The 16,007-nt window shown below is 46.4% G+C and overlaps 1 protein-coding gene across 1 annotated transcript in view; it reads right to left on the bottom strand.

Annotated features, from left to right (window-relative positions):
* FGD1 (FYVE, RhoGEF and PH domain containing 1) overlaps window positions 1-16,007 on the bottom strand; it is a 37,560-nt gene continuing 21,553 nt past the window's right edge. The window contains exons 8-18 of the mRNA XM_008588841.1: window positions 15,780-15,918; window positions 8,878-8,936; window positions 8,586-8,732; window positions 8,081-8,173; window positions 7,867-7,946; window positions 3,534-3,564; window positions 2,931-3,032; window positions 2,455-2,580; window positions 2,117-2,278; window positions 909-1,052; window positions 1-379 (exon numbers count right to left, since the gene is read on the bottom strand). Of these exons, the coding sequence (XP_008587063.1) occupies window positions 74-379; window positions 909-1,052; window positions 2,117-2,278; window positions 2,455-2,580; window positions 2,931-3,032; window positions 3,534-3,564; window positions 7,867-7,946; window positions 8,081-8,173; window positions 8,586-8,732; window positions 8,878-8,936; window positions 15,780-15,918 (1,389 nt within the window). The 3' untranslated portion in view covers window positions 1-73. The remainder of the gene's footprint in view (window positions 380-908; window positions 1,053-2,116; window positions 2,279-2,454; window positions 2,581-2,930; window positions 3,033-3,533; window positions 3,565-7,866; window positions 7,947-8,080; window positions 8,174-8,585; window positions 8,733-8,877; window positions 8,937-15,779; window positions 15,919-16,007) is intronic.

Below are 16,007 nucleotides of genomic sequence, written 5' to 3'. Positions count from 1 at the left end.
GGGGGGCTGAAGCCCCCAATCAGATAGGGCAGCTAGAGTGTGGGGTGGGGGCTCCCAGCTCCCCCCAAACCCTCTAGGTCTTGTCTCGGGTCTGGGGGGCTTCGAAGGGTTCAGCAGTGGCTCCTGCAGCTGCCACTGGTGCCTCTTCTATCTCCTTGTCCTCAGACAGTGTGGGCCCTGGGCAGAACGTGTCCCCACGGCCTGCCCGGCCAAGCACGGCCATCCAGCGCCGCTGTAGCTCCTCTGTCTCAGGACTGAAGTACCAGCTCAGGTGGCTCTGGGTGATCTTGAAGACGTGCCGTCTGTCAGGCCGCTCCCCTGCCTCAGGAGGCCCCACCTCAAAGCCAATGAGGGGCAGGCTGCGCTGGGCTTTCACATCCTGGGGAGGAGGGACAGAGCTGGAGTCACCGTGGGACTGGACCTTCCCCTCTTCCCCACCTTCTAACTAGTTTTGCATTTGCTCTTCTCTTTCCCTTCCCCTACTCAAGAACCTTCCATGGCTCCACTGTTATCAACATGAAAATGTCTGAACTGGGGCTAGAATGCGGGCTGGTTCAAATACCTGTCTCCTCCCAAACCCTAAACCAGCTGGGTTAGTCTCTTTAGCAAATGTTTTCAGGCCCTTGTCTGGGCTACTGCCCCTACCTACATGCCCTTCCCCACTCCAAGTTGGACCTAGCAGTGCCCCGTCTCCACTCTTGCTTCTTTCAGAAAGCCAGCTCCCCCAACAACCCAGTGTTCCCTACATACCTTGGTCCACAATCACTCCTTATCTCTAGAGATTTCCTCTTAGGTACAGCTAGGCTCACCCTATCCTCCAAGGCCAAGGAGGGGTCAAGGACTGGGGGGAAGGGAGCTGGCTGGCTTTGCCAGGTGGCTGAAAGGACCCAAGGGAGTAGGATGCACACCTGAGGGGCTCCATAGATGTACAGTACCAAGGGTTCATTCTCAGGGACCACGAACCATGCCTTGTGCCATCCTTTACCACCCTTCTCCATGTAGTGCAGGAAGCTGCAGATGACGCTGTTCTCTGCAGCCACCGAAGCCTGTTTCTGTGGCCAGAGAGATGGGGGCATCAATGTTAACAGAGGCCTAGCCTGGCTCTCACCCTCCACAGTGTAGGGATTGCTATTTCCATGTCTCAGATGAAGACGCTGAAGCTCAGGAGGCAGGAGTGATTTGCCCAGCATCACCCAAAGAGAGCCAAAGCCAGGCTTGTCTGCCTGAGACCATGGTTGCTGTCTCTAAGAGTCAGTGAAAGGGGTGTACAGATCTCAGTGGGGGCATCTAAATGCTAGACAGGCATTCTTAGTTCATTTATTCTTCAAGTCATTCACACATTTATGCCTCACCTTTTCTTCATCTTTTGTCACACATCCATTCCCTATGCTAGCAAGAGGCAATCTAGCATCGTAGTTAAGGGGTTGAGTGGGTGGTTAATGTAGAATTAATGTTAATTCTGGCTCAGAATCCCAGCTATAGATGAAAATGTATTGACTCGAATGCACAGTGGGCTGTTGTGAGGATTAAATGAATTAATATATGCAAAGCATTTAGAATAGCTCCTGGCACAGAGTAAGTGCTCTTTAAGTGTTAGATAAATACCTCCATTTGTTTAAATAAGAAAACCCAAAATGTGTGTATGCACACACCTAGAAAGATAGGAAGGATAAGTGTTAACAGTGGTAACTTCTGGGTAGAAGGCATATGGTGTATTATTTTTTGTTCATATTGTCCTACTTATCTTACTTTGTAATAAGAAAAGTCAATTTGTTAATTTAAAGAAATGCCAGCTCTGTCACTCATTGGCTGTGTAACTTTGGTATTGGCAAATAACCTCTCTGGGCCTCAGTTTCCTCATTTGTAAAATAGAGATAATAATTGCATGGGCCATTAATACTGTGAGAATTAAATGTCTAAAGCACTTCAATAAATATTACTGTTTTTCATTCACTCTTGCACTCATTTCATTCACTTCAAGCCTGCGTCACTTGACCAGTATATGCACACAGCACCCTACTGTTTCAGAGATGCCCAGGCCTCCTCAGTCACACTGGGTAGGGGGCTGGGGCCTATTTGGTTGCTGTGGAAGTATTAGTTGGGGCCTGGCTCTTACCTCCAGGATGGACCTCCGGCGCTGGGGTGTATGCTGGCTGCAGGCTGGACTGCTCCCGGACACCCCATGCAAGGCCACGTAGCAGTCAGTGCACACACGGTTGGAACGGTTGTTGTCATAGATGAGGCGAGCCCGGAACTCGGAGCACTTCCCACAAACCACCTGGGGTGGCAAGTGGGCAAGAGCAGCCTGATTCCAGTGGGCCTTCCCCTTCAGTGTACCAACTCCCACAGTAGACTTGTGACCTCCCCCCCCTCGGAGGGTATCCACTCAGAAGTGGGCCTTTGGGCCATCAGCCTGTCCCCTCCCTAGCTGTGCCCCTGCCTCCCAACACTCACATGTCCACAGGCCTTGCAGTGGTGCCTGCGTTTGGTGATGGAATTGAAGGGCTCCTGGCAGCGCATGCACATGGTGACTTCCTTTTCCCGGATAGGTGTAGGAGCCCGCTTCCCAAGATCCATGTTCTGGGGGGAGGGCCAGGTCCCAGGTCAGAGATAGCTACTCCCCAACCCAGTCCAGCCAGCCCTTGCCCCTGCCCCAAGGCATTGGACCACCAGCAGCAGATACATTCAGAAGACGTGCCTTTGAGTCCTGGCTCTACTCCTGTCTCACTGTGCTACTGAAGACAAGTCACTTTTACTTTCTGGGCCTCAGTTTCCCCAATGATTTCTCTGTGGCCCTACCAACAGAAGACTATGCTTCTGAGGTCATGAACTGCCTCTCTGGGAAGGGGAGAGTATCATCGCAAGGTCAGGTGGAGACTTGGAGGTCTGGAAGGGGTCCCAGTGCAGGGAGAGAGAATGGAGACTCTTACTGGAGAGTTGGGGGGGGTGTCTTCATCTTCCCTGTTCGTTGAGTTCAACAGTTTGAAGGTCTCCAGCGTCTGTTCATGCTTCAGGAGGGTGGAGTTGATGGCCTGGGGAGGAGGTGTAAGAAATGACAGGTGAGATCACCCCACAAACCACCCATTTCCGCTCTCACCTCACATTCCTGTGCCATAGCCTGGAGTAAGAAAAGTTGGGGTATAGGCCCAGCTCTGCCTCTGCTAGGTGTATGACCTTGAGCAAGTCCCTTCCCAAATCCATGTCTCAGTCTTATAACTGTAAAATGGAGCAGTGGCTGAAAAATCTCAGGTGGCCTTCCTGGCCCCTATCTGGGTTTAAGGTTTTACAGGGCTTGACTCACTGGCATTATACCCTCAGAAGAACCAGCTTTCTGAAAGAAGAGTTTATGAATTTCTACTTAACCTCTGGACCTTAGTTTGCTTATCTGTAAAATGGGGATAATAAAATTTGCTGGAAGGCAGGTGTCCAAGCCCATGTGATCAGATGTATCTTTTTGGGGAGAGTCCACCAATCCCTAGGAGACCTGTTAATACTCTTCCTGCCCCCTACCACAAAGTCTTCTTGGACGTTACCTGGACCCAGTCTTTCTTCTCCTCCTCAGTCCTTGGGGGGAAAAAAGAAAGATGTTGGGTTAGGCAGGCCAATAAAAAGCAACCGGAGTAGTAAAGAACAGATGTTTTGGAGTCAGACCTGGATTTGACCCTCTGCTTCTTCATTTATTACTTGTGTGACCTTGGGTGAGTCACTTCACCTGTCTGGGTTTGTTTATTGAACAATTCCAGACCCTGTGGTAGGAACTTGGGCCTCAGAGAGGACTCTGCCCTCAAGGAGATCATGATCTAGTAGAGGTGACAGACAGGGACAATTCAGGGGAATCAGTGCTATGACAGGGTGAAATAGGGCTGAAGAGCCCAGAGGAGGAAACCTGCCCCAGCCTGAAGTTTAGATGGTGGCTTTTAAGGAGCCACCTCAAGGAAGTGCTAGGCCTCAGGTAGAGGGGTAAGGGTGAAGTGTGTGTGAGAAAGAGTGTGGAACGTATAAGAAACCACATCAATAATTCCCCATTGCTGGGATGTCAAGTTTGAGAAAGGAGGGCAGTAGTTTATTTATTTATTTTCATTTGTGAAATGGAGATCATGATTATCACTCTCTGGGTTGTTCTGAGCTGTAACTGAGGTGACATGTGTAAAGTTCCCAGCACAATGGCTGGTATGCTAGCTGCTCAATCAGTGTGAATTCCCCTTTCCTTTGCCTTCCTTCCCTGACGCTCCCATCAGCCCTGTAGTCTCCAAGGCCTTTCTTCTGACATAGCCTTATCAACTGCTCACTGGGAATAGGACCTCAGCCTCTTTGCTGCCTCCCATCTGGTCTCTTCTAATTTCCTTTCAAGGGCTAGCCAGTTAGCTCAGTTGGTTAGTGCACAGCCTTGTAACACCAAGGTCAAGGGTTCATTCAGTTCCCCGTACCAGCCAACCACCAAAAAAAAAAAAAAAATTCCTCATTACAGATATGCTGGGTTCAGACACTAACTTCCTTCCACATCCACAATCCAGACATCAAGAGTATCTTTCTAATATGAAAGTCTAGGTTCAATTGGTTAGAGTATGGTGCTGATAAGACCAAGGTCCAGATTTCAATTCCTGTACCGGTCGGCCACCAAAAAAAAGTCTGACTACATCCTTAGAACCATTTCATGAAAAATTAAGGATGTGTGTCAATATTTAGCTACAAGAACGTCCATTGCAATGCTATTTATTATACTGAAAAATTAGAAGCAGCTCATAAGTGTCCAACAACAGGGAATCAGGGGAAAAAAATGATCCTACATCACTACTGCAAGAAAACAATAATGATGTAGAAAGATGTTTATAATACATTAAATGAAAAGAACACAGACAAAACATATTTAATATCCCACCTTTTTTTTTTTTTTTTGGCAGTTGGCACGTACTGGGAATCTGAACCTTTGACCTCAGTGCACTTTTGTTTAAAATACTTATGTGACATTTCTCAAAACTCATCCATAGTACACTTAAGACCTGTGCATATCACTGTATGAAAATTTTGCCTCAAGAAAAGTGGGGAGGCTTAAACAAATATTGAATTCTAGTTAATGATTTGCATGCTAGACTCTTGAAGGGTAATGTGTAGTGATGTCTGCAACTTATTTTGAAATGCATTAAAAAAATCTGATGAATTGGTGGATGGATAAAAGGATAGATATGTGATATAGTAAATAGAGTGCAATGTTAACACTTGGAGAATCTAAATGGTGGGTTTATGGGTGTTCATTATATAATTCTTTCAACTTTTCTGTATTTTGGAAAACTGTCATAATAAAATGTGGAAAGCAAAGGTCTGAAAGGGGTTCTGACAACATAACATGGATTATTTCAGGGTGATTAGGTTCCTAGGGGGGGTTTTACTTTATTCTGATGCATTCTTTTAAAAAATTATTTCTTATTTATCTATATTTTCTAATTTATAATTTATTTGCAATGAACAAGTGTTGCTTTTGATTTATAAGAGCCACAATCGTGTTTGTGGCCATTCATACTGAAGTATATAGGGGTGAAGTGTCATGATATTTGTAATTTATTTCAAAATGGTTCAGCAAAAGACACGTACGGCAAAACGTCAGTAGTTGTTAATTCAAATCAATGGTTCTAAACCCTGGTGTACATATTAAAATCACCTGGGGAGTTTTTAAAACTCCTTGTGTTCAGATTATACCCCAGACCAATTAAAATAGAATATCTGAGGGTGGGTCCCAGGCATCAGTATTTTTTTAAGCTCCTCATCTGAATTCAAGACTCACTAAGGTTGAGAACCAGTTGTCTAAGTTATAGGCATATGGATACTTGTTGCACTTCTACTTTTATGTGTATTTGAGAATTTTCATTTAAAAAAACCTTTAAGGGCAATAAAAGTGATTGCAAAGCAAACCCTCCATGCCTTCCCGCTGCCACTAGGAGGAAACCGTACACTGCTTGGCAGCCCCATCCCTCTCTGCAGACGTTTCGCTGTCACGTGGCTTGTCACTCCTACGGATGTGCTCTGTTTCCTCTGCTGCAGGCCTCCGTGAGGCTCTCTCAGTCTCCCTGAGCTTCAAGACCCAACTGCTAGCTCGCTTCATCCTCCAAGAGGACGCCCTGTAGCCCACATTCATCTCTCTCTCCCACCTCCATGCAGTCTCAGCCAGTCATTTTTCACTTCCTCACAGCCAATCAGAAGCTGGTCATCTACTGATGTGCATCCATTCTCCTGCCCTGTGACCTTGATACCTTTTCACCTGTGCTCTCAGAAGGCAACACGGACAGTGGTTAGGAACGTGCACTCCTGGGCCAGACAGCCTGAGTGTTGATCCCAGCTCTGCTTCTTTTTAGCTGTGGGATCTTGGGCAACGTGCATAACTATTCTGTACTTCAGTTTCCTCATCTGTAAAATGAGTTGATGGTAACAGTAGCTACTTCATGGGTTGTTGTAAGGATTCAACTAGTCAATTTAAACTTGAATTGTTTAAGTTAAAATTAATGGAGGGCTGGCTGATTAGCTCAGTTGGTTACAGCATGGTGTTATAACATCAAGGTCAAGGGATCGGATCCCCTTACTGGCCAGTTGCCAAAAACAAAAATAAAAAAACCTTAAAAATTAATGGAAAACAGTACCTGGCACATTTCACATTCATGAAATGTGAGCTATTATACTTGTCCAAGTAGAGGATGGATATGAAAGCCCATCTGGTAAATGGCTGGGCATTTTATCCATGTCACTATTTAAAAATTTTTATTATGAAAAATTTTTTTCTTTTTTTTTTTTTTGTCCTTTTTGTGACCAGTAAGGGGATCGCAACCCTTGGCTTGGTGTCGCCCGCACCTCGCTCAGCCAGTGAGCGCACTGGCCATCCCTATATAGGATCCGAACCTGCAGCGGGAGCACTGCTGCGCTCCCAGCGCTGCACTCTCCCGAGTGCGCCACGGGGCCGGCCCAGAAAAATTTCAAGCATACAGAAAAGTAGACAGGATAGCACAAGTATAATAAATATATACTCTCTATATAAATGCAAAAATTTTTAATATTTTGCCATATTTACTTTATATATATGTGTATATACAAGGGGTCTTCAAAACGTTCATGGGGAAATTCATATTATCTTTTAATTCCATCTTTCCAAGAACCTGTTGAAGTACCCTCATGTATGTATGTCTACATGTACATGTAGATGTATGTATATATGTGTGTGTATGTAAACGTATTTTTTGAGTGATGAACCATTTTAAAGTAAATTATAGATATCGTGATACTAAATCCTCAGCATGTGTCACTGAAAAACAAGGCCATTTTATGAGGGGTCTTCAAAAAGTTCATGGAAAGATTAGTATTATCTTAATTCTATTTTTCCATGAACTTTTGGAAGTACCCTTGTATAACCACCATACCATTATCACACCTAAGAAAGTTAGCAATAATTCCCCAATATTTAATGTTCAGTTCACATTCAAATTTTCCCTATTGCCCCACAAATGTCTTTTAGCGATTTTCCCAAACCGAGCTCCTATCATGGTCCAAGCATTGCATTTGGTTGTTATTTCTCTTAAGTCTCTGAATCTACAATAAACTATATGTGGTGCTGTTATTCAAGAAATTCTTGTTTTAATCAGGGAGAGCTCATTCTCCAAAAGGCCCTCCTACCAGGAGTGCCACCTTTCCCCACATCATGAAGTATTCACCCTGAGTCCAAATGGCATCTAGCCCTTGGGGATCGCCCCTGCCACTGAAGAGCAAGCCTGCATCTTTGGGGAAAGGTTCCCACCCTTTTTCTGGAACAATCTCTGAGCCTGGAATGACTCAGCATATCTGAAGGAAAGAGGGGGCTAGACGGAAGGCAAAGACAAGGACTAGTACCTGGCCTGGAGCTCCAGAGAACGCTGCTTTCCTGATACCAGGAAGGTCCGAGGCAGATTGAGGTTGGAGCTCTCCTTTAGCTGAATGGAGGGAGAAAGGGGCGTGGTGAGGCCTACTGAACTCCACAGACTTGGGGTCAAATCTAACATGCCCTTGTTCCTCCCAACACCAAGGCCCCATTCCAGGTTCCCATTTCCCACCTCCTGGTGCTCACCTCCATGCCATCTACATCAATGCGTGCCCGCACACTAAACTTCTGGCCAAGGAGCCGCAGCCTGGGCACGCAGTAAAGGAGGCGGTCGTTGAACTAGGAAGGAAAAGGTTTGGGATATATGTGCAGGGGACTTAGTGGGGATGTGGCCCAGCTCCCTACCCTTATGGGACTCCTGAAGCTTTAGTGCTGAAGACTCAGGCAACAGATGGAGAAAAGACAGCCCAGATTTGGCACAGGGGTAGCAAGGAAAGAGACCAGGCATGGAAGTCACTTCCTAGTGGGTGACCTTGGGCAAGTCACTGCTCCCTAAGTCTTAGTTACCTCTAAAGTAGAAAAGTTTTCTCTAAAGTAGAGAAAAAAATTCCTAGCATGGGTAGTGAAAATACAATGAGTTACTAGAGGAAAGAATGGCTAGCAGGAAGTACACTCTTGAGTGAGTACCAGGTCAATGTGTGTGTATGGGAGCGGGGTATGGCCCACCCACAACCCCATACCTGGTACTTACTAGTATGAGGTATCGGTCTTGAGTGGTCCCATTCTTTGCTGACAGCTTAAGGATGTGGCCTTCTTTTATGAGCTCTTTGGTGGGGCTGACAATGTCCTCCTCACCTCCTAATAGCTCATATACCTTCAGCAGCTTGTGCATTCGCTCCTGGAAGGAGACAGTGAGCAAAAGGGAGGGTTTGGGGTGCCAGCCTCCTGTCAGATGCCCCCACAAGATGCAAGCCCCCCAACCCAGGACAGAGACACCACAGGTGGGTGGCCAAGGAAGGGCAGGGGCTAGAAGGACCACTTACCATTTTGCGGATGGCAGCATTAGAGTGCTCTGCTGCTGTGGCTATCAGCTCCAGAGACTCTATGGGCACAGAGAGGTGAGGTCAGATGGGGGACAGACAGAGAGGAGGCTCTTGGGGGCTTCTTTCCTCCCTGAATACCTCTCCTAGCCTGGCCATACCCTCCCCATCCCAGAAAGCACCAGCATCAGAGATGTCCATAGCAACATCATTTAAAATCAGAAACTGTCTCAATTAATGCCACAATAGCAGACTCACAATATGTGGAATAGCTGGTAGCCAATAAAACACAAGCTTGCCAAGATTAGTATTACCGTTAATAATAAAACCAGTAATAGTTCCTTATGCAACTGGAAGGAAACATACCCATGTTTAACAAGTTGTCTCTGGAAGGTGGGATTATTGGTGGTTTTTATTGTCTTCTTTAGATTTTTCTGTATTTTCCATATTTTTGACAAAGAACATGTATTACTTTTATAATCAGAGGAAAGTCATATAAAGAAACAAAGAGATGATCCTATTCTTTGTCTCAATAATTCTGATTATAGTTATCTATGCCAAGAAAATACATGTTCTATGCACAAATACACTTTCAATGCAGTGGTGTTTACAACAGTACCAAACTGGAAACAAAATGTCCAACTGTAGGGATTCGGTTAAATACATTTGGTGCATCCATATGATGAAATATTAAAAAAAACCTTTATAAGCGATACTTGTGTAAAGTTTTTAATAATCTGGGAAATGCTCAGGGTATTTTAAGAAAAGAATACAAACTTGTATATACAGAATGATCTCATTTTTGTAAATACACATGTCTAAAAAACACCAGGAAGAATATATGTCAAAATGTTCATCTCAGTGGCTCAGAACACAGGTGATTTTTTTTCCTACTTCTTTTGCCTTTTCTGTACTTTCCATATTTCCTGTAGTGACCAGGTATCATCAAGAAAAAACCTTACCAAGCCAAGGGTTAAGATTCCCTTACAGGTCATCTTTTAAAGAAGAAGAAAAAACCAAAAAAACCAAAACCTTAAATGAGTCCCTATGTAACTCCACATGCTAACAAAACCTGCCCATGCTTAAGGCCTGGCCGCAGCTTCACTGAACACACTGTACATGCTGAATTTCCTCACTTAGAAGATATGCCTGTCCTGGAGGACCACAGGTGCTTCTGAAGGGGGCCCATTTGGTTGGCAAACCAAGTCTTGTTTCCCCAGGAGACTGTCTCTCCATGACCAAGTTTTGGTGCTCAAGAAAATCTGTGGCCCCTGTCCCAGCTCAGGCCTCCACATGCCTTTCAGGTGCCAGGCTCAAATCTGCAACCCTTCTTCCCTGGCTACCAGAAGGAGCTTTCTCACACACAGCTTACTGTCACTCCTCTGCTCTCATCTGCCAATGGCCTCCCTGTGCCTGCAGGGTAAAGACCCAGCCCTTTAGCCTGGCATTCAAAGCCTTTAGTGGTCTGGCTTCTGCTGATTGCTCCAGCTTCCTCCACATGCAACTCCCTACATACATCTTGTCTTGCTCCATCTGGCCAACCACTGCTCGGTCTCGGATTCAGCTTACCTCCTCCAATAAGCCTGCTCTGAGTTCTCAGGCTGGGTTAGGAACCTGTCTGGGTTCCCACATTCCAATTTGCTCCCTTCTGTCCCACTAGTCATACTGTGTGCTTGTCACACATTTATATATACATTTATATATCTGCATCTATATCTCTAAGACAAGGTCAAGTTCCTACCACCCTCTCCAGGGCTTTCCAACAGACGCTTTATATAAATCAGCTCTTTCAATCCTCACAACAACCCTGTGAGATAGGTGTGATTGTGTTCTATTTGTCTAATGAGGAAACCAAGACTCAGAGAGAAGGTGGCCTCCCTGGGTTGTCTATCTGGGAGGCGGCAGAGTTGGCATTAGAGCTGGGGCTGATCTCCTAGCTGTCTTCTCTCCTATATATAGTGCATCTCCCCTACCCCAGGGCAGGAAGCAGGCTGGGTGGTTGTAGTGGACTGAATTATGTCCCCCCAAAACTCACTGAAGCTTGAATTGTGTCCCCCAAGTTTATGTATTAGAATCTTAGCCCCCACTGTGACTGTTAAGAGGGTGGAAATCTCATTGTGGTAATTGAAAGCTGTAGCTGTGAAGAGGTGATTGGACTGTAGGACCATGCCATAGTGAATAGTTTAAAAATGGTAGTCAGGGGCATGGTTCTGAGGGCTTTGAAAGAAGAGGAAAATCTGTGTTTCTTGCTCTCTCTGCTCTCTCTGCTTCCACCATCTTGCAATGTGAGACCCATAGGTCACTGTTGCCACCACCAGATGGACTTTGGACTTCTCAGCCTCAGAAACTGTAAGCAATAAATTTCTTTTTCTTTATAAATCACCCAGTTCCATGTAATCTGTTATAAGCAACGCAAATGTACTAATACAGTGGTGGAGGTAAGGGGTGCCTAGGGAAGGGGACAGGAAGAAGATTCTGGCAAGCTAAGGGCACATAAGCTCAGGGTTGTGTAGGCTGCTAAGCTCAGGTTGGAGGCTTTGCCATAGGGAGCTCTGTCTGGAGGTGACTTGTGTGGGGTATAGACTGGCACTTCCAGGAGTCCAGTGTATGCACGCTCTGTCTGAGGGTTAGTGTGGGGATGTCAGTCTAGGATTTCACTTGGGGATTTAGATTAGGGAGTACAGTTTGAGGAGCCTGGTGTGGGGGCTTGGTCTGGAAGCTTTGGTGGGGCCTGGTCTGGGCTTGGCAGTCTGGGATCTTGATTTGCAGTTCAGTCTTGGGTTCAGTGTAGGCAGCTAAGGCCAGGAGTTCTAGCTAGCCTGGTTGGGGGAACTCAGTATAGGGTCCAGGCTCTAGAGTTCAGTATGGGAAGGGAAAGTGGGTGAGTCAGTCTGGGGAACCAGAGATATGATTCAGTGGGGCTCAGACCTGGAACCACTTTCTGGGACTCAGCCTGGGGATTTTAGTCTGAGGGGTAAAAAACAGGGAGCTCAGCTTAGGATCTTGGGCTGGCTCTCATTCAGAGATTCTCATTCTGAGCAGCTCAGAAAACCAGACTGGGAAGTTCTTTCTGTGAATTTCATCTTTGGGCTCAGTGTGGGGAGCTTAGTCTAGGAAGCTCTATTAAGGGAGCTCAGTTGGCCAAGCTCAAGCTCTGAGGCTCATTCTGGGGGCTCGGATAGGGTTGGGATTGGTACGAAACAGGAAGCTAAGTTTGGTAAGTTCAATTAGAGTGCTGATTTTAGGGAAATTCAGTATGGAAGGTATTAGCCAGAGCATTCAGTAATAAAAACAGCTAACATTTATTGAGCCTTTACCATGTGCCAGGCACTGTGCTAAAAGCTTTACCTAGATTATCTTATTTATCCTCAAAAGAACCCTATGAGGTAGGTATCATTATCATCCCCATTCTACATGTGAGGAAACTGAGGCTGAGAGGCTAAGCAAATTGCCTAAGGACACACAGTTGATAAAAGGGACTCTATCTGGGGCCCAGCGTAGGGGGTTTACTTGGGGGTCCAGTCCAGGGAGCTCATTTGGGGAATTTCCATCTGGGAATGTCATACTGGGGATCCAGTGGGGAAGTAAAATTGCAGAAGTGAGTCCTGGGAGCTCAATGTGGACATGTAATTCTGTGGGGCTCTGAGTGCAGAAATGAGACAGGAGGCTCCTTCTGGGGACCCCAGTTAGACCAGTATAAAATGTGGAGACTCAGTATGGCAGTAAAGTGCCCTTCTTGAGTCTCATTATAGGGCCCAGTCTGGAGACCTCAGTCTATTGGACTCAGCCTGGGAATCTCAAATCGTGAACCCAAGTCTGGGAGACAGAAAATAGGTGGTTCAGTCTGGGAGAAGTCAGTCTGGGAGTTGAAACTTGGAAGATCAGACTAGGCACTTAGCCTGAGTGGCTTAATTTGGGGGACAATCTAGGGCATTAGTCTGAGAGCTCAGCGAGGGTTTCTCAATCTGGTGGATAGAAAATTTTGGTCTTCAATCTGGGGGACTTGAGCTAGGGAGAACATAGTCTGGAATATGTCGGGAGCTCAGTCTAGGTTGCTCAATTTCAGGGTTCCCTCTGGAATTCACACTGGGAAACTGTGGGAATTAGTCTGAGGGCTCAGTGGGGTTTCAGTCCATGGGATGCACCTGGAGATTGTCTTTCGGGCTCAGGCTGGAAGTTTCAGTCTGAGGGACAGTAAAGGGAGGATTAATCTAGAGTGTTGAGTTTGGCAATACCCATCTATATAGAATGGTGACCCAGGAGATCACACTGGGAAGCTCTTTTGGGGGAATCTCACTCTGGGACCTCAGGCTAAGGGCTTTGATTGGGAACCTGCTCTCAGGGCTCAGGGTGGAGAGAGCATTCTGGAGGCCCTGTCTGGGGATCTCAGTTCAAGAAACCAGTGTGGAGATCTGTAACTGGGACTGTAGAGTGGGCTTTGAGGGCTCAGGTTGGAGATGTCAGTCCATGGGGCTCATTCCAGGGAATCAGTCTGAAAGGCTCTTTCTAGAGTTTTAGGTTATGTAGCTCACCCAGGCACCACAGTGGGGGCTCTTATTTGGGGGAAGGAATGAGGTACTTAGTCTATAGATATCGGTTTGTAGAGCTCAGCTATCAAGCTTTCTAGGGGCTTAGCTCTTTCTAGAGGTCCAGGCTCAGTAGCAAAGTGCCCCATCTGGTGGGGTGGAAGCGGCTCAGTTTGGGAAGTGGACACAGCAGTGGACACAACTGTCTGTTCCACATTCTTGTGGCTTCCAGGACTCCACTTTTCCAGGTTTTCCTCTTACCTTTAGGGCTGCTCCTTCTAAGTCTCCTTTACCAATTCCACCTCCTGGAGCTTTGTCCTTGGCTCCCTTTTCTCCTCCATTTACATTCACTCCTTTTGGTGATCTTGGCCAGCCCCGTGGCTTTGAATACTATGTGCTAATGACATCCAAATTTCTCTCCCTGGAATTTCAGACTCATCGAACTTCCTACCTGGTAGCTCACTTTGTACATGTCCAAAAGCAAACACCTGAGCTCATTTCAGGAACCATCACTACCAGCCAAAAACCTGCAAGTTATTCTTGATTCTTTCTCCCAAGCCCTGCATCCACCCCATCCTAGTCCTTTCAGTGCTACTTCTAAATAGAATATATCCTGAATCCAACCATTTTTCAACACTTCCACTGCTACTATCCTCATCCAAGCCAAATTTTTTCACTTAGATTATTGCAAAAGTCTTCTAACTGATCTCTCGGCTCCCTCTCTTGCTCCTCAAGTAACCCAGATCAAAACCTTCCCATTACTGGCCAGCTGCCAAAAAAAAAAAAAACACAAAAAGCAAAAACCAAAACCTTCCCATGGCTACCCACTACACTCAGAATAAAATCCATCTCCTTATCTTGGCCTTCAAATTCTTGCTCTTCTCTCCAACTCCATTTCTATCATTCCACCCTCACTTGTCATGTTTGGGTCAAACTGGCCCTCTTGTTGGTCAGAGATATGCAAGCTGCCTCCCTCCCCCAATCTCTCTCCTGCCTTGGGGACTCTGCCTGGAACGTGCTCCTCCCCAATCAGTACATAGCTACCTTCTTGTTATTCAGGTTTTGACTCAAATGTCTTCTATTCAGAGAGGCCACCCAATCTAAAGTAGGCTCCCCAGTCACTGTCATATCACCCTATTCTAATTCTCTGAATTACATTCAGCACATATATAATATTATCCTGCATGTTTATGACTTTTGTTTATTGACTCTTTCTCCAACTAGAATATATGCTCCCTGAGGTCAAGGATCTTGTCTGTTTCATTTACTTCCATATCCTCAGTGCCTAGAACAATGCACAGAACACTGAGGTGCTCAGTAAGTAACTGTTAAGTTAATGAATGAATGAATGAGGAAGAGAAAATGGGGTAGACTCTGAGGAGCTCTATCTTGAGTGTGACCCTATTGGGGGGTGAAGCTGATACAGAAGGAATCTGAATGAAAGACTTTTCTTTCTTTTTTTTTTTAAAAGATGACCGGTAAGGGGATCTTAACCCTTGACTTGGTGTTGTCAGCACCACGCTCAGCCAGTGAGCCAACCGGCCATCCCTATATGGGATCCGAACCCGGGGCCTTGGTGTTATCAGCACCGCACTCTCCCGAGTGAGCCACGGGCCGGCCCTGAATGAAAGACTTTTCTAATGGTTCAGTGTGTAAGGACTCAGTCTGGGAGGAGGTATCTTAACCTAGAGATCCAAATCTGAGAGGTAGGAAATATGGGGTCCAGTCTGGGGTGCTCAGTTTTGGAGAGGTAATTTTGTGGGGCTCTGATCAGACTTGGAGGTTCTTTTGGGAGGTTCATTCTGGGTAGTGGCTGGTGGACATGAAGCGGAGTTCTAAATCTGGAGGATGGAAAATCAGGAGCTCTATGAGACATGGCTCTTTCTAGGAAGCTCAGCCATGGAGATTCAGTAAAGAGGGCTGGGCCTAAGGGGATTGATATGGGCTCTCAGTCTGATAGCTCAGTCCCTGGGGGTTCAGGCTCAGTTTCATTTCATACTTGGTACAACTTACTTCAGGGATGAGTTTAGGGGTCAACCTTGGGGTCTTGGCCTAGGAAATGAATGGTTCCCTTTAGGGGATCATTCTGGGCATGCCTGTCAAACTCTGGAGTTCCAGTTGGGAAGTTAAGACTGGGGGAATCCTTCTGAATGTTCTATCTGGATACTAAGGCAGGGCTCTCAACCTGGAGGTTCATCCTGGAGTCTCACTTCAGAGCCTCAAAGTGGGCCTTTCAGTTTGGAGATCCTACTCTGGGATCTCAATCAGGTGGCAATGGAAGGCTGACCTTGTGACTTAAATCTTGGGGTCCTGCCTTGAGGTATGGCCTAGGGCTATCAGTGTGAGGGAGCAGGGCAGGGCCTGGGTGCACACACTCACTTTGGGCGTCCTTGCTGTCCGGGGAGCCATGGGGCAGCTTTAATAGATAGTCCTTGAGAAGCAGCTCATAGCGGGGGATGCGCTGCACAGGCTCCAGCATGTGGTGCTGCAATGTCAGGTTGCCACAGGCTTCCTCCTTCTGTGACAGGCAGAAGCAGAGGGTCTCAGGTCTGGCTGCAGACCACCGACTAGGTCCCTGCAGACCTCTCCTCCCTGGGTCTGCTCCCT

This window comes from Galeopterus variegatus, unplaced genomic scaffold (genome assembly GCF_000696425.1).
Source record: "Galeopterus variegatus unplaced genomic scaffold, G_variegatus-3.0.2 Scaffold5066, whole genome shotgun sequence".
Lineage (NCBI taxonomy): Eukaryota > Metazoa > Chordata > Mammalia > Dermoptera > Cynocephalidae > Galeopterus > Galeopterus variegatus.
The sequence above is the reverse complement of the archived record's forward strand: the minus strand, read 5'-3'. Positions and strand labels throughout refer to the sequence as shown.